Source organism: Halichoeres trimaculatus, unplaced genomic scaffold, assembly GCF_033239565.1.
Source record: "Halichoeres trimaculatus isolate MK-OKI-2021-1 unplaced genomic scaffold, fHalTri1.1 fHalTri1_scaffold_12, whole genome shotgun sequence".
Taxonomy (NCBI): Eukaryota; Metazoa; Chordata; class Actinopteri; order Labriformes; family Labridae; genus Halichoeres; species Halichoeres trimaculatus.
Window position 1 is genome coordinate 34,067,329 of NW_027437190.1, and position 23,249 is coordinate 34,090,577.

Below are 23,249 nucleotides of genomic sequence, written 5' to 3' on the forward strand. Positions count from 1 at the left end.
GTTTTGTATTTCTGACCTTAAGCACTTCTCCAGATTGTGTTTTCCAGTCTCTCCTCCTCAGTAACGTCTTCCCTCTTTGTCGCCTCGGTCCAGTAAACACGCTCTGATGCGAGGAACCGCCAAACACGGCGGCACACGCCCAGCTCTTAAAAACATCAAACAACAACACTGCGACTATCAAAGTGCGAGCGGGCCGCGGCGCTTGGACGCAGCGTCGTAAAGTGGAGTTTGGGTTCAGACGGGGAGGCTCAGTGTGGCTTTTATTTCTGTCTGCGGGGCTTTAAGGCGTAAACAAACGGGATCAGATAATTGCAGCATCATTTTACTCCCGCTGCAGATTTGAAGCGTCAGCAGCGTTTGGCCACGGGGAACTTAAGTGGCTCAGATTTCTCCTCTGTGTGAACAACACTGATCCTGTGTTTGGGTTCCTGGGTGGATGATCAGACGTTACATTCAGCTCCTGTGGCAACGCAGAGAGATCACGATTCAGTTTCATTCAGTGACGTCACAACATTTATGAAAGGCTGGAGACCACGCCCTCTGCTCGCTGCGTGACAGAGTCTGAAACACGTCCTTCATCTGTTTCAAACAGCAGACAGACGCTCACAGAGGGGAGCAGGAGGCCCATCAGTCAGAAAATCAAACGTCCCGCTGTCAGGATACCAGTTAGTCAGAAGGCCTGTTAGTCAGAGAGTTTATTTGGATTGAATAAAAATTCTTAAATCAAACAAACTTTCTGACTAACAGGCCTTCTGACGTTCTTACTGACTCTCTGTTTTTATGACACACATAAACTCTCTGACCTTTTGATTAGTGAGCCTTCTGACTTTCTGACTTAACAACCTCTATCTTTCTGACTGACAAGCTGAATTACTTTCTGAAAATCAGTTCTTTTGATTTTCTGACTAACAGACCCTCTGATTTTCTAACTAATTGACCATCTCATTTTCTGACTAAAAGCCTTTTGATTTTCTGACTAACAGACCTTCTAACTTTCTGACTGCAGGATCATCTTACTTCTTACTAATGGACCTCCTGATTTTTTAACTAAAAGACCTTCCTATTAACTTACTGACATGCCCAAGATTTTCTGACTTAAGGGCCTTCTGGTTTACTAACTAATGGATTTCTGATTTTCTGACAAATGGACTTTCTGATGGTCTAACTAAAATACCATCTCATTTTCTGACTAAAGGGCTTTTTGATTTTCTGACTAATAGATTTCTTTCTTTTGACTAACAGACCTTCTGATTCTCTGACCAACAGACCTTCTGATTTTTGGACTTAAGGGCCTTTTAACTCTCTGACTACAGGATCATCTTTCTTCTGACTAATGGACCTCCTGATTTTTGACTAACAGACCTTCCCAGTTACTCACCAACATGCCTCCTTACTCCTGTGGGAAGGACCTTTTGATTTTCTAACAGACCTTCTGATTTTCTGACTGACAGACCTTTTGATTTAATGACTAAAAAGCCTTCTAACTTTCTGACTTCAGGGTTGTATTACTACTGACTAATGAAACTCCTGATTTTTTGACTAACAGACCTTCCCATTTACTTACTGACATGCCTTCTTACTCATGAGGAAAGGACATTTTGATTTTCTGACTAATGGACTTTCTGATTATCTAACTAAAATACCATCTCATTTTCTGACTAAAGGGCTTTTTGATTTTCCGACTAACGGATCTTCTGTCCTACGACTAACAGACCTTCTGATTTTCTGACCAATGGACCTCCTGATTTTTTAACTAAAAGAACTTCAGTTAACTTACTAACATGCCTTGTAGTTCTGAGGGAAGGACTTTTTGATTTTCTGACTAACGGATCTACTTTCTTTGTATAACGGACCTTCTGATTTTCTGACTAAAGGGCCCTCTAACTTTCTGACTACAGGATCATCTTACTTCTGACTAATTGATTACCGTTTTTTTGACTAACAGACCTTCTCATTTACTTACTTACATGCCTTCTTAGTCCTGAGGGAAGGACCTTTTGATTTTCTGACTAAAGGGCCTTCTGGTTTAGTAATGAATGGACTTTCTGGTTTTCTGACTAATGGACTTTCTGATTATATAACTAATTGACCATCTCATTTTCTGACTAAAGGACCTTTTGATTTTCTGACTAACGGATCTTCTTTCTTTTGACTAACAGACCTTGTGATTTACTGACTGACAGACTTTCTGATTGTCTGACTACAGGACCTTTTTGCTTCTAACCAATGGACCTCCTGATATTTGACTAACAGACCTTCTGATTTATTCACTTATCGGCCTTTTAACTTCTGAATAAAAGACAATCTGAATATCTGACTTATAGACCTTCTGACATTCTGACTAACAGACCTTCTCATTTTCTGACTAAAGGGCCTTGTGATTTTCTGACTTATCAGCCCTCTAACTTCTGAATAAAGGACAATCTGAATTTCTAACTTTCAGACTTTCTGACGTTCTGACTAACAGGCCTCTGTCATACCCTGCAGACAGACTCTCACAGTTTTGTGTCTCGGCTGGGCTGTAGGAGCGTCCGCTCGTCTGTTGGCTGGTGTTTGCGTCCTGCAGCTGTTGGAGATAAATAATAAAAGTCTGAATCAGGAGCTCAGGGTGGAACCGCTCCATAAAAAACAAAGAGCTGTTTAATCGCTCTGACGCTGAGAGTTCGAGCAGATCTTAAAGAGCTTTATGGAGCTTTTTATGAACCTTTCTTGCACCTTGTCGGAGGACAAACGAACACCCTGGAAACACATTTGTTTCAGGGTCTGATGATGTGTGTGATTATAAACCGAGCGTCTGTTTCAGAGGAGGAGAGGAGGAAAGTGTGGGAGGTCTGGGATCCAGCTCACTTCATTCTCTCCTGGTTTTACGAGCAGAGTCGGCGACATGTTAATCTGTCGTTGTTGTCGAAGAATCAGGAGGACACGTGTTTCCAGAGGGAAGAAAATAATGTTGTTTCTTACAGTTTTAGAAAGCCAGGAGGTCACGACGATAACTCACCACGTGTTCGACTTCAAACTGGAGCAGAAAAATAAAAAGAACGTTTTTTTTCCTCTTCATGTTTTCAGGTCTTCAGATTTTGGCCTGTCTGACTAAGAGGCCTTCTAACTTTTTGACTAACTTGTCTTTTGGTTTTCTGACCACCAGGCTTTCTGAATTTCTGACTTATGGGCTTTTCTGACTAACAGGCCTCTTTATTTTATGATTTATAGGCCTTTGACTAACAAGCCTCCTGACTTACGGGCCTTTTTTTAACTGATAAGACTTTTTACTTTCTGACTAAGGGACCTTTTAGTTTTCTGACTGACAGGCCATTTGGCTTTTCTGACTAAAAGGTTTTTGGTTTTCTTACTAACAAGTCTCCTGGTTTTCTGACTAATGGGCCTTCTGATACTCTGACTATCGAGTCTTTTGGATTTCTGACCAACAGGCTTTCTGAATTTCTCACTTTTGGGCTTTTCTGACTAACAGGCCATCTAATTTTGCAACTACCAGATTTTCTTACTAACAGGCCATTTGGTTCATCTGATTAACAGGCTTTCTGATTTTATGACTTGTGGGCCTTTGACTAATGTGTCTTCTGACCTATGGTCCATTTTTTAAATGAATGAATCTTTTAACTTTCTGACTGAGGGGCCTTTTAGTTTTCTTACTCCCAGGCCTTCTTAATTTCTGACTTACGGGCTTTTGGGACTAACAGGCCTCCTGATTTTATGATTTATAGGCCTTTGACTAATAAGCCCTCTGACTTACTTTTGGTTTTCTGACTGACAGGCCATTTGGTTTTCTTACAAACCGGTCTTCTGGTTTTCTGACCAGTGAGCTTTTCTGACTAACAGCCCTTCTGATTTTCGGACTAAGTGATCTTTTGGTTTTCTGACAAACAAACTTTTTTTTTTTTTTTTTTTTTCTCAACATTCTTTTTTATTGAATTTTTGGCACAAGGTAAGCAGATATTTACCATTTGTGACAATGAACATGCAAATAACCCCCCCCCCCCCCAAAAAAAAGGCCAAATCTGCATTAAGTTTTTCAGAATAAAAGAGAAAAAAAGAAAAATAAATAAATAGATAAAATAATAATAATAATAATAATAATAATAATAATAATAATAATAATAATAATAATAATAATAATAAAATGAAAGAAAATAATTCAATAAAATATTTAAAAAATTTAGAAAAAGGAAAAGAAAATAATAAGCTATATACACATACATACATATACAAAGTAATAGTAATAACAATAATAATTATGACTAACAAACTTTCTGAATTTCTCACTTCTGGGCTTTTATGACTAACAGGCCTCTGGATTTTATGACTTACGGGCTTTTTTTAACTGATCAGCCTTTTTACTTTCTAACTAAGGGACTTTTTGGTTTTCTGACTGACAGGCCATTTGGCTTTTCCGACTAAAAGGCCTTTTGTTTTTCTTACTTACAGGTCTTCTAGTTTTCTGAGTTATGGGCTTTTCTGACTAACACACCATCTGATTGTGCGACTAACAGATTTTCTGACTACCAGACAATTTTTTTTTATTAACTCTGATTTTATGAATTATGGGCCTTTGACTAATGTGCTTTCTGATTATAGGCCTTTTTAAACTAATTAGCCTTCTCACTTTCTGACCAAGGGGCCTTTTTAAATTTCTGACTAACAGGCCATTTGACTAATGTGCCTTCTGACTTATTGGACATTTTTAATTAACGAGCCTTCTTTCTTTCTGGCCAAGGGGCCTTTTTAAATTTCTGACTAACAGGCCTTTGACTAATGGGCCTTCTCACTTTTGGGCCATTTAGGTTTTTCTGACTAAAGAGTGCTCAAACTTTCAGACTAACAGGCCTTCTGAATTTCTGACTAACAGGCCTTTTGGCAGCAGTGCAGACTCTGTATTTTTTCTATAAGAAACATAAAAACCATCTTCGTTCTGCGCGGAGCGTGTGTGAACGAGCCGCTCTGGAAGCTTTGGTGACATCTTTCCACAGATTTCAGGGGTGCTCATGTGAATCCGGCTTAGTGAGAGTCTCCTGACTCAGACAGCTGGGTTTGACCTCTCCCCTCCTCCCCCATCCTCCCCCTCAAAGCCTCTCAGGACCAGACCTGCCGACTGCAGGGGGCTTTAACTTCAGAGCCGCAGGGACCCCCTCCCGTCTGCGCCAGGGTGACGCTCAGACGCTTCGTGGACTTCCCTCCCTGCAGGTCAGTCCTGCAGAGTCCTGGTCCTCCAGGTTTCTGCTCCTCGCTCTGTGGACTCAACTCCGAGTTTCAAAAACCTCCTGATCAGCTCCTCCCCCCAATGTGGGACAGGAAGTCCACTGAAATCCAGACTCAATCTGGTCTGAACCCAAACACAGCGACATGTAAGACCTCAGAGTCCAGAGCAGGACATCCACTCCTCTGTGTGTGTGTCTGTGTGTGTGTGTGTGTGTGTGTGTGTGTGTGGTCAGCCTCCCCACTCTCTCTTTGTTGCCATCTAGTGGTTAATGTTACCAAGACTCCCCCGAACACACACACCCCGAACACACACTTTCTCTCTGTTGCTTTCATTCAGTTTTTTCTTACTTACACTCCTCTAACACACTCTCTCTTTCTCACACACACACACACCTGATCTGTGTGTATCTGGTGTGTGTGTGTCTGGTGTGTGTTTCCCAGCGTGCAGCAGCAGCGGCTCGGCGTCTGACGCTCCGTTAAAAGCTGCTGGGTGGGTCCTCATTATTTCTTTGAAGACTCGCTTTTCCTCCCGTCTGAGCTTCTGACGAGCTGCCACTTTAAAGAGCCTCTACACACACACACACACACACACACACACACACACACACACACTGTCATGCAATCCTCCTCATCTGTCACATAAGACTTTAATGTGGACTGCAGACTGCAGCAGATTTATGGATTGGTGATGCAGACGCAGCGTGGAGGAGAAGGTTTTTTCCCCAAAATCAAAACTTTAATCTGCAAAAAAACAACATTCAGACATTTTTCTCCTCAGCTGTAATTTGGTTTTGCATCTTAAATCTTCCACTGATGCAAATGTTTCTGTAAATTTATAACAGCTGATCTGTGAAGTCCTTAAGTGTCCCCTTAGTGTCCGACGTCAGGACGACGATGATTTATTTTCCATCCAGAGAAAATGATGAGTTCACTTTACAATCAGAGCAATAAACAATATTTATGTGACATTTTTAATGTTTGTGTCAGAGGACTGTGTCTATACAAGTAGAAATAAAAACTATAAATCGGAGAAATTTCTACTGATAAGACTGGGAGGAGGATCTGTTTGAAGAGGACTGCAGCGCCACCTTTTGGCTCGGAGTCTCATGCACACTGTGGTAAAGACGTGACTGAACATGTGTTTGTTTTGGGAATAAACGTAGATCAGATCTGCTTTTTTACTCTACATTTCACCAGATCCAGCTCCACCAGCTAACAATCAGTTAGCTATCAACAGTTAGGTAGAGCTACGCTCCGAAACATGACAACAAGCTAACTTTGTCAGTTTGTACCGTAGACTAGTAGCCGGCTATATTTAAAGCTTATTGACATAACCAAAAACAGCTGAACCTATGTATTAGCCTTTAGCTTGTGCTTTAGCCTTAAGCTCATGTATTAACCTTAAGCATGTGTTTCATCTTTTATCCTGTGTTTAAGTCTGTAGCTCTAGTTTTACTATTTTTACCCTTTAGCCTATTTTTAAGCCTTGATCAAGGCTAAAAAATAGGCTTAAGGGTAAAACAAGCTGGAGCTTGTGTTTTAGCCTTTAGCTCGTGTTTTAGCCATTAGCATATGTTTTAGTTTTTACTACATGTACTAGGCTTTAGCTTGTGTTTTAGCCTTTAGCTCATGATTTAATTTTTTCCCAATCATTAGCCTTTAGCTTGTGTTTAGCTTTTGGCTCATGTTTAAGCCTTTAGCTCATGTTAAAACGTTTACCTTTTTTTTAACCTTTAGCTGATGTTTTAGTTTTCAACCAATTATAGGCCTTTAGCTTGTATTTTAGCCTTTGGCTCATTTAAAAGCTTTTAGCTCATGTTCAAGTCTTTTAACCTGTACCAAAGCCATTAGCTTTTGTGTTAACCTTTAGCATGTGTTATATTTTCTTATCCAGTGTTTAAGTCTGTAGCTCTAGTTTTAGCTTTTAGCTCATGTTTAAGCTCGTAGCTTGTGTGTTAGCCTTTAGCTTTTGTTTTAATTTTTATACAATTGTGTTTTAGCCTTTGGCTCATGTTTAAGCTTTAAGCTTGTAGCTAATGTGTTAACCTTTAGCATGTGTTTCATCCTTTATCCTGTGTTTAAGTCTGTAGCTGGAGTTTTAGTCTTTAGCTAATGATTAAGCTGTTAGCACGTGTTGTAGCCTTTAGCTTATGTTTTAGTTTTTACCCAATGTATTAGCTTTTAGCACGTGTTTTATCTTTTATCCTGTGTTTAAGTCTGTGGCTCTAGTTTTACCCTTTAGCTTATTTTTAAGACTTTAGCTCATGTTTTAGCCTTTAGCTTGTGCTCTATCTCTCTCCTGTTTCTCTTTCTTCTGCTCTTCTGTACTTTTTCTGTCTGACAGTTAGGCTCCAGTGTCCACCATCACTACAAAACTAATCACAGAAATTGTTTTCAGCAGAGAAAAACTCAGATCTCTCTTCTCTCTGCTAAACTTCATCAGCTGGCGTGGTGTTGTCATGGAGACTTAGACGTGCCGTAAATGAATCCGGTCCTGTAATATCGGATCGGATGAAGCAGCATTTAGAAATAATTTATAGTGTTGCTGATAATCTCGTTTTAAAGTGTGGATTAGGATCAGGATTATAATTAGAAGAGAGACTTTTTCCAGATCATCGAGAAACTCCTCACTGAGGCTTTAACCTTTTCAAAACTGAATTCAGGAGAAAACAGAAAATTCAGATCCACTCATGGAGCAGTGTTTCAGAAACACACCTTTAGTGACTTTAGGCTCCTCTCAGGTGTGTATCAAGACTTTAAAGAAGCATTTAAAGACACTCAGGTGTTTGTTTCTTCTGTGTCTCACAGAGTCTGACAGAAATCACTGATCTTCTCTTCCTCATTTCAATCTGAGGCTCAGACATTAAGCACATGTAGCTCCCCTGCTTCGTCTGTAATGAAACTGGATCCACACACACACACTCACACACACACACTCTCACACACACACACTCATACAGAGAGTTTACAGCACTCAGGGGTTCAGTAGCAGACACACAGACCGGGGCAGAGAGGAGCAGAGCGCCTGATTATTAAAACCTTTAAATAACAAAAGGAGCTGTGGGAGCAGCCTGCAGGAGATCCAGCTCCCAGGACCACAGAGGCTCTGGTCTGGAGGCAGGAGGAGGTCCCGGCTCTCACAGAGGAGGCAGGACTTTCTGGCTCTGCGCTGCGCTCCGACACCACAGGTCCGCTTTAAGCGCAGGGAGGAGGAGGAGGAGGAGAGGAGGAGGAGGCCGGTTCACGCTGCTCACATAGAGAGTGTGTGTGAGAGTGTGTGTGCAGTCTGTTGCTGCGTCTCGGACAGTCGGCACCGAGCATCCATGAGCCACACGGACTCCAGGACCCGGAGCGCGGAATCACACGGATCTAGTCCTGGAGAGACTTCCTGTGTATGCTCATCACAGAGGACTTTCCCGGCTCGGTGAAACCAGGACTCAGTCTTTCTCTGCGCTCCGGACTCTTTGGTTTTTCTGGATCCTCTCACGCGCAGGATTGTGGACTGGCTCGTGGTTTAGGACATGAGCAGCCGCGCTGTCTGCTGCCTCTCGGCGCGTCTTTGTCATTTTAATGCCGCAGTGATCGCGCCTCTGCCTCCCTCTGCGCTCCACTGATGAGGCCGGACTCACCCAGGACGACACCCCACCCCACCTGGATCTTGTTGGATTAGTTCGGTTCCTTTCTGATTCGGCTCCGGTTTCGCTGAGGATGTTGCTCCGCTGCTCGAACCCTCCCTCCTGCTCCTGCTCCTGCTCCTGCTCCTGCTCCTGCTCCTGCTCCTGGTCCACCTGTAGGTTTTTCTTCACTTTTCTGCTGCTGCTCCTGACGCCCCGGTCCTCCTCTCCGCTAATTACAGGTAAGATTAAAGGGAATCACACGGCTTCTTAATAACACATCAGAGCTCCCACCGTGCGTAAAACCCGACCCAGAGCCCGGTTATTTAGTCTGCTGCGTCTCCTCCGAGCTCCTGCGCTCTGTGTTTTACTAAATCACACAAAATGTTACAGCTGACTTCAAGTTTATCAAAAAGAAAATCTAAAAAGAGCATTTACTCACAACTTCTGCTCTAAAAACTTCTTAAAAGCGCATTTTTATCACAAAACAGGAGAGAAGAGACACAAAATGAGGCAGAAAATGACATTTTTACGCGTTTTTGCGGTTTGGAAAGCGGCTAAACTCTGAGTTTGATGCTGAAAATAGAGCTGGTTTTCAGTGTGACCCGGGTTATCCTCCCTGTGCCTCCCTGCGAGGTGGAAACAGGGAGGAAAAAAGCCACAAAAATCCGCCCTGCTCGCTCCTCAAACGTGTTATTTACGCGCAATTTTTCTTCTGCCTTCCATAAATCACGGGGGCTCCAGCTAATATAAAGCACTTTAAATCAATTTAAGGAGCATTAAACAGATATTTAAAAACTTTAATTCAGAGTTCTCTCTTTAAAATTAAAAGCTGCCTTCTCTTAAATAGTTGTTTGCGCCTGTGGAAGTTGTAATTAACGCACTTTTTTGACGCTAAAAACATGCTGTTAAGCGCAAACCGCGGGTGAACACTCCGGGTTGCATCGCAGGAGATCATTTCTCCGCCCTGCAGAAACTGGGATCACTGGGATCACTGGGAAATGTGAGGTGGATGTGGAGCGCGGAGAGGCCGGGAGCCGCGGGAGGCTGCCCGGCGCTCAGGCTCTGATCAGCGGCGTGAGGAGCAGCTCCGCGCCGCCTCCTCCGGCTCTCCAAGGGAACAACAGATGATCAGATTAATCTCTTTCATCCAGTTCCTCCGCGTCTTTGGGGTCATGTAGAGGTTTTCAGAAGCTGAGTTTTCTATAATTTCATTTGAAGCCTGATTGAGAGCAGAGCTCACCCTCACATGACGGAGACAGGAATAACTTTACGCACGTCCGCTCTGCTCCTGATAAGAGGAGATCCAGATTAGCAGGGCTCCTCTCTCCTGGCTGTTATCTCCACTCACAGATCAGATGGAAGGGGACCAAACCTGTACCAGATGGGTCTCTGTAGTCCGTTTGACATGAAACAGAGGCGCAGGGGCCTGGAAGCTGTCCGGATCAGGACAGGACTTTCTGCAGAGCTGAGTCCTCCACCTGTTGTCTCAGATGGATCATCCAGAGAGGGGTGGAGGTGGTTGGACAGATTTCAGCTGCAGCAGGTGGAGCAACAGTTACTGAGTGAGAGTTTTGAGCCCTGAAACGAGCAATGAGGCCTGTGTTTGCTCAGTTTCACCAAAAATCGCAGCTCAGCACTTGGCCCCATGTCTGACAACCTTCACACCTGAATTTAACAAAACTGTTGAGCTCCTTCTATGAATCTTTGGAAGAATAAACTTCTTATATGCATAAATATTCACCAAACTTGGATGTAGAAGAAAAAAACTACAACAGGCATGAAATCCTCTATTGACTCTACATTGATAAAATGTGCATCTAAAATAAAACATAACTTGAAAAAATGTGATGCAGTAATACATCTAAGAAAAGCACACCTCAAGTTGCAAAATGCTGCACATTGATGCATCAACTCAGGAGCTACTTATTGCCCCACAAATGATTCAAAGCAATATTTGACTCTTTTTGTTGCAGGATTTTTTTCCCTTTCATGTCTTATTTTTGTGTTTTGATGCTAAGTTGAGTAAAATAATCCAAATGCATGAATATTTGATGTATATCAGAAGGTTTAAGAAAGGCTGGGGGGAATAAAAACTGAGAATCAGGGGCGTAGCTACAATTAGGCAAACACTTAGCCCCAAGATTCCCAGGGGCCCCCAAAGCATCTCTTAAAAATTGATTTATGAAGTTCTCTTCAACTGAAAGCATTTCTTTTTTCTAAATCTTACTTCACATGCTTCAAAATCCATCAGAAGTCTTAATCTGTAATGATGGTTTTGGGTCCTCCCCCTCCCTTCTTATTCAATGGGCTATTCCATGTTACAACACATCTGAACATTTGATTCAGGAAGAAAGTGGTAAAAACACTTTTTTCACATTTTTTTCTTATTTTCAACCAAGTGTGAAATAAAACCAATGTTGCTCTGAGATCTGAGATAAACATATCAGACTTTTAGGATTTTAAGGACTTTATCTAGCCCAGGAAACAGGATCATTTTCTCTAAATCAAACTTCTTGAGTTGGTGATAAACATTATTGTATAAATCTCTTTTTTTGGAAACATAACTCACTGGACAGGGGGTCAAATAAAAATACATTAAATTTAAAATAATAGTACCAAAAAGTATGGTAACTGTAAATATCACCTCTTTCAGTAGATTTTTTTCCAGTTTGATGTTGTGCTTGATATTTACATATTTTTTCTTTACTAAAAAAAATGTTTAATTTTTTTTCATTATTTATTTTTATTTTTAAAATAAAAATAATATTTAATATAATAAAATATATTTTTTTAATTATTATTTTTTATTTATTTTATTTTTTTTTATTTTATTTCATTTATTTTTTTATTTACCTATTGTAATGTTTTTCACTTCATCCTTTCTTGTTTGTTACTGTTACTCTGTAAATTCCCCACTGTGGGACAAATAAGCTGTCAATGGACCATTAAAGATTTCAAATCCAGGACAAAGTGGACTAAATGATGGATTCACTTTTTCCTGAATCAAACTAAAGTACAGAACTTGAGGAAATGCATTTAGTTGGGTTAAGTTAGCATGTACAAGATCAGCACTGTCTCATGTCTTGATTCTGGGAAAGAGACAGTGGACCCAGGGAAGGCCAGTCTAGCTCTGAGGAAGAGGAGTTACAAGGACATGGAGGGCCCCATTGACTGGGTTTGCCTTGGGCCCCCAAACCACTAAATACGCCCCTGCTGAGAATAAGAGTAAAACTGCAGAAAACTGAAATCCTATCAAGTCTTTTTGTCTTATTCCCAGTAAAAAATGTCTTTTTATACTCAATCAACTGACTAGTCCAGAAAAATGTCCTGTTTTTAAAGACAAAAAATGAGGTCTGAAATGCTGTAACAACAGAAAAGTTACTTGTATTAAGACATTATTTTAGTTTAAAGCAAATTTCTCTTCAATTTTCAGATTTTTTACCTGTTATGGGCAACTCAGACCTCAATTTTGCCTTGAAATAACCTAAAACAAGACGTTTTTCAGGACTGGTCAGGTGAATGTGGCTCATATTGAGTCTAAAAAGACATTTTCTACTGAAAATAAGACAAAAACACTTGATAAGATTTCAGTTTCTTGCAGTGAAAGAAGAAAGACGAAAATCAGGTTTTTTTAATTTCGTGATTACGTCAGTCTGTCTCAAACTGTGAGAAAACTAAACAAGATAAAATGCTTAAACTTTCTGGAAAGATTGACACATGGAAATGTTTGACGTTTGGAGCAGTTGTAGCTCCAAACTGATCCCTCTGTTATCAGTGGATCGATGCATGAATGTGACATTTGGAGCCAATCGTGTAAATTCTGCAAACAGAGGGAAAACAGACTCTAGAGATTTAAATAAGACAAATTTGGACAAAGAAATCAAAGTTTCTGTTGAAGGTGTGGTTGACTTTCAGAATCTAAGACATCCCCCTTCTCCTGCAGCCTCCTTCCTCCCTAACATCGCGCTCCCTGTCGCCTCCTGTTTGCAATAATCTCAGGTTTTCCCTTTCCCTCTGTGAGCTTTAATATGCATGAGCTATCTGGATCTTGATGGATAGATAGGAGGAAGAAGAGGAAGTTATTCTGTCAGACTGAATATGAGACCTCGGAGACAGACTCCCCTCCTCCTCCTCCTCCTCCTCCTCCTCCTCTCCTGCACCCTCCGACCCCTCTTAACCCCCCACTCCCCGCCCACCTCCTCCACTTACAGCCCTGCCAGTTTAATTACACTTGAAGGCTGTAAATTTTACAGTGTTGGTGGAGTCGGCGGGGTTCGTCTGCTCTGCCAGGATCTACAGCCCGGCTGCTGGGCGGCTCGCCGCGGTGAGAGGAGATGTTGTTTCTGGGTTTAGTCGAAGTAAATCCTGATAAAAACTTGGTCTGGATCTGAAAGTAAACCTGTAAGACCCTGAGCTTCAAACCGTCAACACACACTGAGGTTAATGTCTGCACGCTTGAGAAGATTTCCAGCTCCTACAACAGGTATTTGTGCCTGTGGAAGATTTACAGTCACATTTCATTCACACATGCTCCGTAAAATCCAAAAAATCTTCCTAAATTCAAGAAATAGTTCCCAAAATTCTCTCTACAGGTGTTTATTTCAGCAAAACATCAACAGGAGCTAAAATCAGCATTTTCTTAGTTTTGAAATAAAAAAAAAAAGAGCTTAAAACTTTTTTTTTTTTTGACGGCTTTCCAACTTCAAAAACTTTTACACTAAACTTCAAAGAGGCTCTAGATCTAATTTAATGTTTGGTTTCTCAAGTTGAAGGTGAGAAAAAGCGTCTGAAACTCTTAAAACTATTCCTAATTCTCCTGGTAGAAACTGTTTCTTTGTGTGGAAGTGCGTTCACACATGCACAGAACCCCGAAAACTTCACAAATTCAAGAAACTTTCCCTGAAATTCTTTGTGCACACTTTTCTTTCACCAGGATACCCAATTTTGATTGACAGGAGCTCAAATCAGCCTTTTCCAACTGTTTGAATAAATAAATTTGTGCATTTTGGTCTGAGGAGCATCAGAGAGTTCGACCTAAAATTCGATCATCAGACGCTCTAAATTTAATTTAAACCAATTTGTCTCTGGTTACAACTCAAGAAAGATGTATGCCTGTCTTAAAGTGTCTCCTATGCTCTGTCTGGCAAAAAATCTTGGGATGGGAAATAGATATTCGTGTTGAGGTGCGTTCACACATGCACAGACTCCAGAATTTTTCACAAAATTCCAGTAAAATTCAAAATTCTCTAAACTCGTGTTTTTAATCAGAATATCAGATAAACACATGAGGTGTCTGCTTTTTGTAAAACCAGCTGGTAGAAATGAGCTGAGTTCACACATGCACAGAGTTTCCCTGGGACTTTTCTCAGACCACGACTAAAGTTTTCTGTTTCTTTTCACTTTCTCCCTTTGCTTTGACTTAATTTCTCATCCCATGTTTTTTATCTCCTCATGTCCTCATCTTGTCTCATCTCCCCATCTTATCTTCTTATTGTCTCATCTCATGTTATCATTTGATCCACTGTCATCTCATCGCCTACCATCTCACCTTCTCTCATCTTGTTCTTTCCCATTTCATCTCATTTTAACTTAACTCATTTCATCCTCATTACATTCATCTCTAATCTCATCTTCTTCTATCTCATCTTCTCTCATCTTCTCTTGGTTCATCTCATCTGGTCTCCTCTCATCTTATCTATGCATCTCTCATTATCTCTTAATTTCTTCTCTTCTTTCATTTTCTTTCTCTTTTCTTCTCTTCTGGCATCTTCTCGTTTCTTATTTCATATTCTCATCTTCTTATTTCATCTCATCTAATCTACTCCTCTCCTCTCATCTCATCTCGTCTCGTCTCGTCTCGTCTCGTCTTATCTCATCTTCCACACATCATCCACTCTCATCTCATTGCCTCCCATCTCACCTTTTATTATCTTGTCCTTTCTCATTTCATCTCATCTTAACTCATCTTATCTTCTCTAATCTCATCTTCTATCTCATCTCTTATCTATTTGACTATTTTTATTTCAAACGTTTCCACGAATTTGATCCTTTCTGAACTTATGACTAATCCTGGTCACACAGTCACTTATCTTTCAGGGGGACGTGAAGCAAAGTAGCGATTCCTCAGTCGTCAATTTAAAGACAAACCCTGAGGTCAGCGGGTCAGGAGTCAGAGGTGGTAATGCATCGATAAGACTGAACAAACATTGCTCCAGAAGTTTCTGCTCAGCGTTATTTTTCAGCAGGTATCACATGGGAAATTTTTAGTATTTTTAACTGAGTGATCTGCAGAAATGTGGAGTTTTTGGATGAAACGTAAGATAAATAAACGTCCAGGATAGAGACACGTAAAGTAGAGTTTACAACTCAGGGTTTCAGACTCAAGAAGAAGAAAAAAGGAGGATTGAATAAAACATCAGGATATGAAGCAGAAAAATTCAAACTAATTTAAAGTAAATAAATCACCTCAAACGATGAGAGAGATAAGATCACAGGAAGAGACATGAGCAGAAACAGGAAGTTGTTTGACACTCACCTACGATGACCTCGGCTCAGCAAACCTCGTCGTGTCCGTCTGCAGAGCAGGAGGAGCCACTGACATCTGTGCGTCTCTACCCATAAACCCCTCTGTTTGGGGTCGTTTCCTGTGCTCGGTTCAGATTACATTCACCGTCTGACAAACTAACCTCTCAGGTTTTTAAGAGCGAGTTTAAACATTTGCTTTTACCTGGACTCACAGAGCAGACGAGGAGGGAAACAAACACTGGGAGTGACTGAGCGCTCTGAAGGAGCATCTCAACTGATTTTTAGAGAAGTAGACGTTAGAGAGATTCTGATTTTCTTCAGTTTGTTGAAAATGCTAAAATGCTTCCTCAGAAACACCTTGAGAAAAAACATCAGTGTCAGGATGATAGTTTGATTTTTTAGAAATGCAGAGCTGTGTTTTGAAACTTGTGAGCTCAAAAAATGGTCAAAACCGAGAGTAGCATGAGTCCTGAAAAAGAAAAAAGGCTTATTAAAGATGTTTGCATTATTTGACGGGACAATCTCAGTAACAGTGTCTCCTCAGCGGCCAGTTTCTGTATGGTTTTTAACTCTGCTTGAGTTTTCTGATGCTTAAAACCTTTCGTAAGATGATACCCAAAAATCAAGCAACCACCCTTACACGCTTTTTCATCTCATCTTCTCTCATCTCATCTAATCTCATCAAACAATTTATCTGTTTCTTTTCACTTCCTCCCTTTTAAAGTTGTACTTTGACTTGTTTTCTCATCTCATGTTTGTATCTCCTCATGTCCTCATCTTGTCTCATCTCCCCGTCTCCTTATCTCCTTGTCATCTCATCTCATATTCTCATTTGATCCATTGTCATCTCATTGCCTGGCATCTCATCTTCTCTCATCTCTTCTTTTCCCATCTCATCTTAACGCGTCTCATCTTCCCTTTCCTCATTTTCTCATATCTCATCTTTTCTAATCTCATATCATCTTCTATTGTCTCATCTCATGTCATCTTCTCTAATCTTATCTATTCATCTCTCATCTCGTATAATCTCATGTTGTCTTCCCTTCTATCGTTTTCTTCTCTTCCATCATCTTCTCTCATCTTATTTCATATTCTCATCCTCTCATTTCATCACATCTAATCTTCTCATCTCATATCATTTTCAACTATTTCATCTTAACTCATCTTGTCTTCCCTAATCTCGTTTTTTTTGGCGTCTCATTATCTCTAATCTTGTCTTCACCTATTTCATCTTCTCCAATCTCATCTCCTCTTGTCTTATCTAATCATCTCTCATCTCATATTATCTTATATTATCTTCTCTGTATTCATTTTCTTTTCTCTTCTCTTCTGTCATCTCCTCTCATCTCATTTTATATTCTCATATTCTCATTGCCTCTTACCATCTCATCTAATCTTGTTATCTCATCTCGTCTTATCTCATCTTTGGCAAGAAAATGCAGTGAGCAGTTAATACAAGTGGGCAGAGGCCCTGCTGTAGGGTGGAAAAGAGTCAATCTCCGTCTCTGTTTGCCGAAAGAAAAAAAGTTAAATCACCTTCCTGTAACTCCCCAATTTCCGCTGCGAGAGCCTGATTGGTCGACACAGCTGCCAATCTGCTCCTTTGATCCCACTGAATTATATTTTACACCAAATCTATTAAAATGCAGCCTTGTTTTTACTTCCAAAGCGCTAAAAACTCCTGGGTTGATGTGTCTGCAATACTCCTCCTGAACACATGGGGGCAGTGTGGTATGCATGACTGTCAGATTGTTTCAATTCGGTCAAATTTTCTGTGATTTTGAGCAGATCGTGTCAAATTGAAACTGATATATTTTGATGTTAGCCGAACAGTATCTAGAGGAATAAAGTGGACGATGTGCGTCGATTCAGGAAGTATTGTGAAAGCAGGAAATCGATCCCACTCAGCCGACCAATCAGAGAGCTTGTGGTCCACAATGCTTAATTTCTAAAGTAAAGTTTTTGCAGGATATCAATCTCTGCATCAGAGCTCCATATGTTTGGCTTCACTTTCACGGAGCTGTTATGTCATCCATTGTTTTGAGTCATGTTTGATGCGTTAAAAATAAAATTCATGATCGTATTTTTTTACCTTCTTGTCGTTTTTTGCAGGAACGGAGGCGAGCTGTGAGAACGAAGGCGAGGTCCTCCACATCCCCAACATCACCGACAACCCCTGCATCACCTGCGTGTGTCTGGTAGGTTTCAAACCCCAACACTTCTCATCCCTGATTAATCTCATTACCCTTATCATCCCAGCTGAGCGGCTGCCTCCTGCTCTGTTTGTTTCCTGTAACGTGATGAGGAAACTGCTGTTTGGATCTTTAAAAGCTGATAGGGACGCTTGGAGAGCTGGTTATTGATTCTTTGTTGTTAAAAAGTTGTGAAAGATGAAGATTTGTGTCTCATGAGGAGGAGGTTTCAGGTTTTTCTGGCGTCCCGCTGATGTGGAAGTGTCCGCTCTTTAACACTCGGTGGTGAAACGTGAAGTGAGGATTGTTTGCTTTAACAGACGCGCTCGTCGTCACGCTGTCCTGGCTCGGCCCGGCTGTTAAACCAGCTCACAAAACGTTTGGGGACGACTCTTTCCTGGAACATGTGCTCTTTGACCCCTGACCTCCTCCTCCTCCTCCTCCTCCTCCTCCTCCCCTCGCTGCTGCAGACCTCTTTGTTTTAGGGGATGAGAATGGACCAACAAAGCCTTTCTGTGTCACTGCCTCCACATCAGGAGGTTTTTTAAGAGGCGTCACATGACCCCGGCCTGCAGGAAGTGCGCAGGTGTGATTTCTGCTGCGGGCTGCACGTTGTGTGTGCACAAGAGCGGCTTGTTTGCTGTTGCATCTTTGGTTTACATCCTGCTCAGCGCTCCAGATGTGTTTACACGCAGCGCGTCCAAAAACAACACCTGCTTCTGGTTGGCTCAGCAAACCCAAACTGTGGAGCAGGACGCCGCAGTAGAGCTGGTATTTCCCTGCTCCTCTGTCACTGTTTCTTGATATTTCTCTTTATGGTTAATGCGACTCTCGGCCTCCAAACCCTGGCTCCTGATTGGCTGCTCGGTGGCCCCGCTGCCTGCCGTCTGACTGAGCCGTCCTCTGTGTTATCAGGCAGACATCAGCCAAAGCCCTGCTGAATGCTATCAGTCATCAGCAGGCAATGGGCGGCCTTTCATCTCTGCTTTAACCCCCGAAACACACACACACACACACACACACACACGCTCATAAACTTTATACATTTAGCTCTCTGTCTTTATTAAATTTGGCTTTGTGTACGTCCTGAAACACCGGATGCATTAAATGATTTTATTGCACAAAAGCAGGAACATGTTTCAGATGCATGTTTCACTTTTTATCCTGCACCATTTTTTTCCAGAGAAATTAAAATCTAAAGTCTTCTTTTGCACTTTAGTGTTGCAGAAATTTTGCACTACATTTAAATAAATCAGATCAGATTTGGAGGTTGAGATCCAGATCCAGCCTGAAGCGAAGGTTTAGTGCCTCCTGATCTTTCCTTCCTCTTCTTTCATCCCGCTCTGTCGCCGTGATGTCTTCAGGGGGTCGAGGAGACGTCAGGGCTCCAGTGTCACTCATACACGGACGGGTCGTGGTGGAGGTGGAGGTTGGGGGGATCTTTGGCTACCTGCTAATGGCTCTGCGGGCACACACACACACACACTCACACAGACACACACAGAGGAGGCATTGTGTGGCTCGGGGTGAGGCCGGGCGCTGTAATGGGGCCAGGAGTGGATGTGGCTGACAGACTGATGGACAGGCCGGTCGCCACGGTGAAGCTTTATCTGGGAGAGAGTGGGTTTCATCTCCGTCACGCTCTTCATCATCCTCGTCTATCTGTCTGTTCATCTCCGTGTCTTTTTCCACTCTCTCATCGGCTCTTCCTCCCCTCGCCGTTCTCAGATTGGCTCATTCTTTCACTTCGTCAGATTTTCTCTCGAGGGCATCGAGACGCTTTGCCTCTCCCTGACTCGACTTTTCAGGTTGTTGTTGTCAGGTTTGGAGCTCCTGTCTTTACTAGGTGAAAAAACATCCTCCTGTTAAAAAAGCTCATGTGGAGGCTTAAACTTTAACTTTCAGTCAGTTTTACAGTCAGTTTAAAATTCCTCATTGAAGCTTTTAAAATAAAGTTTTTTTAATCTCTCTGGTCACAGCTGAGAAGCTACAGGTAATAACGACACGTGCATGTGATCAGACTAAAAATACACTTCCCAATCACACATGTAGCAGGTATTTGCACCTGTCGGACCTTCCTCATGTCATTTATACGTCTTAAATTCATATTTGTCTGTTTTTGGTTGAGTTTATTCTATTTATTTTTTAACTTTATTTTATTTGTTGTTTCTTAACCTGTATTTTCATCTTCTCATGTTGTAAACTGTCATCTTTTCTCATCTCATCTTCCCTCATCAGACTTGTTTTTTTATGTTTACCTTCACTTTCTCTTTTTTATTTGTTTTGTATGGACTTCTCCTCTCATGCTCTCATTTTCTCATCTTCTTATCTCATCTAGTCTCCTCATCTGATCCAATCTCATACTATCGGCTGTTATCTCAGCTCTTTTCATGCTGTTTTTTCTCATCTCATCTTGTCTCATCAAACATATCTTTGTTTCTTTTCACTCCTTTTTTAAGTTGTACTTTGACTGAATCTCTCATTTCATGTTCTTATATCCTCATGTCTTCAACTTGTCTCATGTACTTATAATCTTATCTCATCTCCTCATTTGATCCATTGTCATCTCATTGACATTGTCATCTCATCTTAACTCATCTTATGTTCTCTAATCTTGTTTTGTCTCATCTCATATAGTCTTCTTTCCTCTCTTCCAAACTCATTTTCTCTCATCTTATCTTCTCCTTATATCTCATCTTTTCTCGTGTCATCTTCTCTCATATATTCTCATATCATCTCCTCTCTTCTCATCTCATCTTCTCTCATCTTCTCTTATATAATTTTCTCTTGTATCATGTCATAACATCTCCTTATATCTCATCTCATCTTCTCCCGTCTCATTTTCACTTATCTCATCTTCTCCGGTCTCATGTCTCATTTCATCTTCTCCAGTCTCATGTCTCACTTTATCTTCTCATCTCCTCTTGTCTCATTTCATATTCTCATTCTCTACCGTCTCATTTCATCTCATCATCTCATCTCATCGCCTGTTATCTTATCTTTGGAAAGAAAATGGACCAAAACAAGAAAGGTGTCATGTATCTCCAAACCAGCAATTGCATCTTGGTTGGAAGATTTCTCATATAATCTCTAACGCCACATTACCAGGTCCATCCTCAGCAGGTTGGACCCCCTTTTTCCTTCAGACCTGCCTTAATCCTTGGTGGCATAGATTCAACAAGGTCCTGGAAACATTCCTCAGAGAGTTTGGTCCATATTGACATGATAGCATCACACAGTTGCTGCAGATTTGTCGTCTGAACATCCATGATGAGAATCTCCCGTTCCACCACATCCCAAAGGAGCTCTATTGGATTGAGATCTGGGGACTGTGGAGGACATTTGAGTACAGGGAACTCAAATCCAGACTTATCAGGCCAGGCAACATTTCTCAGTCTTCTATTGTCCAGTTTTGGTGTTGCTGTGTGGATTGTAGCCTCAGTTTCCTGTTCTTAGCTGACAGGAGAACAGGCAGAAGCATCGACCATGTGAGTGGACATTTCTTCAGAAAGACAAAGAGTTAGTTTGATGTTAAATCTGCTGCTCTCAACATGCTGGAGGTCAAAGGTCAGGGTTCCCCTTTAATCGATCAAACAAACATTCTTGAAGCACACACACACACTCAGTAGCTGTTATCAATCTGAGGTCAAAGGTCACATCCTGTCAGTGTCTCAACTCAAACAGGAGCCGATCAATACAGGAGGGGCGAGGTTTACCTGATCAACACCTGACAGTGACACGTGAGCCAACATGAGACACAGATTTTATCCCTGTGCTCCTTGTAGAATCAAAGTGTTGGGTGTAGTGTGAGTGTGTTGTACTCCAGCCAGCAGGGGGCGCTGTAGTAAACACATTCACGCCCGTTCAGCTCCGTCAGCAGGAGAAACCGGTTCCCGTCAGCGTCTCTCCTTAGCCGTCTCCTCCCTAAGCTACTGTGGCTCCTGCTCTCCTGTCGGGGGGTCGTGACCTGTTTGTTTTGGAGGGAAGGTGAAAGGTGAAAGGTCACAGAGGCAGAGGAGGTTAAGGTTTTTGGGGGGTCGGAGTCAGGAGGGCTGACGTCCAAGGGCTTAAGTTAAGAGGTCCTCTCCTGTGCTGACAGACCCCGACTGATCCCTCCATCCTTCACCGCAGAGAAAGTAGGAGATGAAAGAGAGGAGGAAAACCACAGACATACGGGTTAAGAGCTCTGAAAAAAGAGAGAGAGAGACGGATAATGGAAGCTGGTAGTGTCTGGATTGCAGGACCACTTTGGAGTTCCCTGGATTCCTATTGATGATCCTCTCCTGGTTCACATTGGCTCCTGGTCTGGCTCTGCTCATTATGTCGCTTTGTTGTTGTAGTCCAGATAAAAACCATCTGGTTTGGACACTCTTTGTTTTATTTTGAAAGTCTCTGGCTGTTTCTAGGTGGTGGTCATGCACAACTTCCTGTCCTGCTCGATGTACTTATTGTAAATTGACGAGTCACTTTTTGTAAGGAGGCATCATGAAACATGGAGATGAGACTCGCAGAATTTTAACAATTCTGCAGCGACTGTTTCCACACTGTAGGGGGCACTGCATCACAAATGCACATTTCCTACAGCAAAAAACTAGATGAGAAGAAGTTGTTTAGACTGTTTACATTTTTTCTGCCATTTTCTCTTCTCTAACGAGTTTGGCCGCAATATCACACAGGAACTCCTTATCACACAGTTACCACGGCGATCTCTATGTGATGAATCACAGCAGTGCCAAGAATTGTTACACTTCCAACACAAGGAGCTCCGGTTGAAGTTAGAAATTTTCAGAGATAGGCGATGTGGAAATTTTCTACTTCAAAAGGACCATGTAAGGAGGCGAGGCTGCAAAAATAAAATCATTAGTCCGCATGAAGCCGCACTGACCTCGCAGACGTATCAAGCATCAACCAAGATTCAGAGGTCTTGCGTAGCTGATGTAGATAAGAAAAATCCCCGATCCCTCCACTTAGTTTGTTTTTATGTAAGTAGTAATATTTTTTCCACTTTTGTTTATTTATTTCAATTTCTATTTTTCGTCTTCTAATTATTACTGTTCAGTTTTTATTTCTATTATTGCATTTTTGCAATTTGTCTGTGAGCTGCTGTGGCAAGAAAATTTCTCCTATGGGGAATCAATGAAGAATATTCTATTCTATTCTATTCTATTCTATTCTATTCTATTCTTTTCTATTCTATTCTATTCTCCTGACCAGACTCATCTGGTGTATTTTGCCGTTAGAGTGTTAACTGATGTTGAGAATAATTTACTGTGTTTCGCAGAAAACGCTGTAGTAATCATACCAGGCCTGTAGGTGGTGCTATAGCTGTCTAGTCCAGAATCAGCTTTTGGTAGATCTCTGAAGTAGTTGAGTTGATCATCTGGTGTGTTGGTGAATGCTAAGAGCAGAAGTGGAGCAACAGATGCTTATTTTGTTAAAGACAGTCACAGATTCAGCAGATTGAGCAGCACAAGATCAACACGCCAGATCGTGACGGAGCAGAGTTTGCTGCTAACGGTGGCTGCAACATTTCAGATAAAATCCACTCTGTAGGCTGTTTTCTAAAAGTTTGTGTTTTTGGTCGGCTAAAACACTGTTTCCGTGTGAACGCGAGGCCAAAACACAACAAAACGTTAGCGTTTCATCCTACAACTGTTGTCTGCCCAAAGCCTGTAGTTACTGTCTGTGTCTGGGTTTGGAG

General features: G+C 41.6%; 1 protein-coding gene across 1 annotated transcript in view; it reads left to right on the forward strand.

Moving 5' to 3' along the window:
• Positions 1–8,520: 8,520 nt before the first annotated feature.
• The window catches only part of bmper (BMP binding endothelial regulator), a 43,739-nt gene continuing 29,010 nt past the window's right edge, over positions 8,521–23,249 (forward strand). Inside the window, exons 1-2 of the mRNA XM_074683774.1 lie at positions 8,521–9,070; positions 17,469–17,554. Of these exons, the coding sequence (XP_074539875.1) occupies positions 8,923–9,070; positions 17,469–17,554 (234 nt within the window). The 5' untranslated portion in view covers positions 8,521–8,922. The remainder of the gene's footprint in view (positions 9,071–17,468; positions 17,555–23,249) is intronic.